Genomic DNA, 3,881 nt, shown 5'->3' with positions numbered 1-3,881 from the left:
TAGCATTGAACTTTTGTTTTAATGGTCTCAAATTCTGTGACAGATTTTTTGGTCAAGTTTTCATTTAAAAAAATTTATCGATTTTAAAGACTAATAACTTAAACTGCCACGAAACAAATGGTCCACAAACATTCCTTTCCTTCTGAAGCTTTTACGGTGCATTGTAATCATTAACCAGTCTTTTACTATTAAACTTAAATGGCCAATTGAGACAAACAGTTCTGAGACCGTTCTTCCACCACTGATTAAGACTGAGGTGGCAGCTGATGTACAGAATTTTCATTTAGCCTTCTGGGCCTTCTGGGCAGACTTTGTGACCTTGCCAGCTCCACCAGCCTTCTTGTCAACTGCCTTGATGACACCAACAGCAACCGTCTGTCTCATGTCACGCACAGCAAAACGACCTGGAAAAGAAAAATCGGTTTTTTTATTACTTTTGTCTAGGGATACGTACCCACAGCGCTACCTCCTCCACAGTAGTAAGTGACACGGGTAAGTGGGCAAATACCACCCTAGGACAGAAAACACCACAAAAATGGGACAGAGGTACATAATTATCTTGTGTACCCCTCAAGTTTTGGTTACACTTCGAAGCTGCTTTTAAGTCACAGCTTTTAACAGCATTTTGCAGAACATGCTACATCCTGACACTAGAAATCGAGGAGCGTCTTCTCCAGAGATCAGGATTAATACATTTTTAGGAGATGCCTTACCCAGAGGAGGATAATCGGAGAAGCTCTCGACACACATGGGTTTGCCAGGGATCATATCAACGATGGCAGCATCTCCAGATTTGAGGAATTTGGGGCCATCCTCCAGCTTCTTGCCAGAACGACGATCAATCTTCTCTTTGAGCTCAGCAAATTTGCACGCAATGTGAGCAGTATGGCAATCCAGCACAGGGGCATAACCAGCGCTAATCTGGCCAGGGTGGTTCAGGATAATAACCTAGAAAGCCAAGAAAGCGTTAAATTAACACCGGGATAAGTCTGAATGCTGACATCTCACAAAGCCAGGGCTTTCGCCTGATTTACTCCAAGCAAATACACCCCAGAACACAAGTTTCTGTCACTTTATAGGTTAGCCTACTTGTAAGAAAGAACCAGACTCCAGTATTTTCACAAACAACAGCTACGGTTCAAACATCATCAAACAGCCGCAAAAATTACCTGTGCAGTGAAGCCAGCAGCTTCCATCGGAGGATCGTTCTTGCTGTCACCAGCAACGTTGCCACGGCGAACATCTTTCACAGACACGTTCTTAACATTGAAGCCAACGTTATCACCAGGCAGAGCTTCGCTCAGGGCTTCGTGGTGCATCTCAACAGATTTCACTTCAGTTGTAACATTGACAGGGGCAAATGTAACCACCATGCCCGGCTTCAGGACACCAGTCTCCACACGCCCAACTGGCACAGTACCAATGCCTGCCAAAGGGAAGCAGCATTAGTAATTCAGCTCAATGAGTATATGCCCTTACAGAAGAAAACACTTGAGACAAGAACTCTTAACGATTTCCACTTGAAAAACTTGGGCAAACAACTGTGTTTCTGCCCCATACGTTAGCTGTTGCTGGCAACTGAGAAGCACTACAAAGAACACATACCGCCGATTTTGTAGACATCCTGAAGAGGCAGACGCAGAGGTTTGTCAGTCGGACGAGTCGGTGGCAGGATGCAGTCCAAAGCTTCAAGGAGGGTAGTTCCACTGGCATTGCCATCCTTTCGGGTAACCTTCCATCCCTTGAACCAGGGCATCTGTAACAAAAACAAGCCCACGCATGAACTGTCTGCCAATTTTAATGGCACAAGGCTAGAAAAGACCAAGTGGTGTATCTTAATATTATCTCTGTATTCTATTGCAGAGTAAGAACTTGTGAAGCGCTGGGATTTAATTCTTGACCCCAGCACTTCCAAATGTAACTATTAAAAAACATGTGCATTTTACTATTGCACTATTTATCTCAATAAGCCTCCCAAAGTCATTTCTTAATATAAACAAATGTCAAACCTACGTTAGAGCTCGGCTCCAACATATTGTCTCCGTTCCAACCAGAAATTGGCACAAAAGCTACAGTGTCTGGGTTGTAGCCAATTTTCTTGATGTAAGTGCTGACTTCTTTGACAATCTCTTCATATCTCTTCTGGCTGTAAGGTGGCTCGGTGGAATCCATCTTGTTGACACCAACAATCAGCTGTTTTACACCCAGGGTGTAGGCCAGAAGGGCATGCTCACGGGTTTGCCCGTTCTTGGAAATACCAGCCTCGAACTCACCAACACCAGCAGCAACAATCAGGACAGCACAATCAGCCTTTGAACAGAAAGAGGAAAAAAAACCAAAAAACAAACCCTCATTATAATGCTTGCACATATGTCAAGGTGTCAGGGGAAGCCCCCCAGCAAAGGAAAAACCTGCCTGAACTGCTGGAATGCTTAGTTCCACTTACATACCTGAGAAGTTCCAGTAATCATGTTCTTAATAAAGTCTCTGTGTCCTGGAGCATCAATGATGGTGACGTAGTATTTGCTTGTTTCAAATTTCCACAGGGAAATATCAATAGTAATACCACGCTCACGTTCAGCTTTCAGCTTGTCCAAGACCCAGGCATATTTGAAGGAACCTTTGCCCATCTATGGATTAAAAAAAAAAAGAAAAAAAAAAACCAAAACCATTTAAAATTGTGTTTAAAGTGTTTTCTCCCATTTTTAAAAAATAATTCTATGTATTTGCATTTACTTCAGAAAGATCATTCACTGGCTAAAGAGCAAAACCTAAGAATAGTAAGTGGCTTAATACTGAAAAGTGTTGTTGCTTGCAAAACAAGCAACAAGATACACTTGGCACTAATAGTGAGAGATGCCAACTGTTTACTGTTATTTAACCTGTTGACAGTTCAGGCCTCTTAACAGCTTGTTAATTGCACTAACACATCTTTACGACAGATCTCTTGAGCCTAAGCCCTACTATCAAGTGTCCTCTACAAATTTAAGTCCTCTTACTAATGCAATCCTTGTGATAATCAACGCTTTAACTGTCACTTAGCCTAACACTCGCTACGTTTCATTCTGTGATGTGCATATCAAGACCTATGCTGTTGTTACACGGGAAAAAAAAAAATATATGATCAATAGGACTTTCTACAGGTTCAAACTCCAAAACCCACACCTTTCTCATCTTTAGAAATAAAACCTTAGGACAACAACTTCTTTAATTTTATCCTCAACTACACATACGCAAAGACTGAAGCTGGGAACTCCACTTAAATTATGTTTCCAGACATAATTATGCGGATGTAGCTTTAGACTACTTTTATCTTCCCTTGTTCTACGCTTCACAATTTGAGCTTTGCCAAGAAACATAATGGCGGATTCAATACTTTAGCACTTGTTCAACTACGGGGACAACTGCGACCCAACTGCCGCCCTGTGGCCACAGAACACTTGCGCACTTGTTCAGCAACTGGGACAGTTGCACCCAAACCGCCTCCCTGTGGCCACAAACCAGTCTGCAACTCAAGTTTTGCAACTAAATCTCCCTTAATTCATTCCTGCACCCCGACGTTTTGCTGGATGCGCCCGGACCACGCACCTCGGCAGCTTCCTTCTCGAACTTCTCGATGGTCCTCTTGTCGATACCACCACATTTGTAGATGAGGTGGCCGGTGGTGGTGGACTTGCCAGAATCGACGTGGCCGATGACGACGATGTTGATGTGGGTCTTCTCCTTTCCCATTTCGGATGTGAGTTAGGTCCTTTCTTTCGGCAAAAAGAGAATCGACACCTGGAAGCTCCCAATAAAAATACGAGTTACGCCTCCAGTGCGAACACCCTCCCCAGCGCCCACCCGGCCGAGGGGAGGCGGCGGAGGTGGGGGGTGGGGGG

The 3,881-nt window shown here is 43.8% G+C and overlaps 1 protein-coding gene across 1 annotated transcript; it reads right to left on the bottom strand.

Moving 5' to 3' along the window:
• On the bottom strand, nucleotides 1–3,791 carry EEF1A1 (eukaryotic translation elongation factor 1 alpha 1). The gene is made up of 7 exons (XM_009895759.1): nucleotides 3,589–3,791; nucleotides 2,451–2,630; nucleotides 2,014–2,310; nucleotides 1,606–1,756; nucleotides 1,170–1,426; nucleotides 714–948; nucleotides 1–404 (listed from the first exon to the last, which is right to left on the bottom strand). Exons 1-7 carry the CDS (start codon nucleotides 3,730–3,732, stop codon nucleotides 280–282), a joined length of 1,389 nt encoding a protein of 462 aa, XP_009894061.1. The 5' UTR covers nucleotides 3,733–3,791; the 3' UTR covers nucleotides 1–279.
• Between the last annotated feature and the right edge of the window lie 90 nt (nucleotides 3,792–3,881).

This window comes from Charadrius vociferus, unplaced genomic scaffold, assembly GCF_000708025.1.
Source record: "Charadrius vociferus isolate BGI_N301 unplaced genomic scaffold, ASM70802v2 scaffold362, whole genome shotgun sequence".
NCBI classification, from domain to species: domain Eukaryota; kingdom Metazoa; phylum Chordata; class Aves; order Charadriiformes; family Charadriidae; genus Charadrius; species Charadrius vociferus.
This window is presented reverse-complemented; position numbering and strand designations above follow the sequence as displayed.

Excerpts from the sequence above, each read along its gene's own strand:
- EEF1A1 (XM_009895759.1), bottom strand. The coding sequence starts at position 3,732 with ATGGGAAAGGAGAAGACCCACATCAACATCGTCGTCATCGGCCACGTC. Across the intron at positions 1,427-1,605 it reads GGATGTCTACAAAATCGGCG|GCATTGGTACTGTGCCAGTT; the intron begins GTATGTGTTCTT and ends TCCCTTTGGCAG. Across the intron at positions 405-713 it reads CTCCGATTATCCTCCTCTGG|GTCGTTTTGCTGTGCGTGAC; the intron begins GTAAGGCATCTC and ends TTTCTTTTCCAG.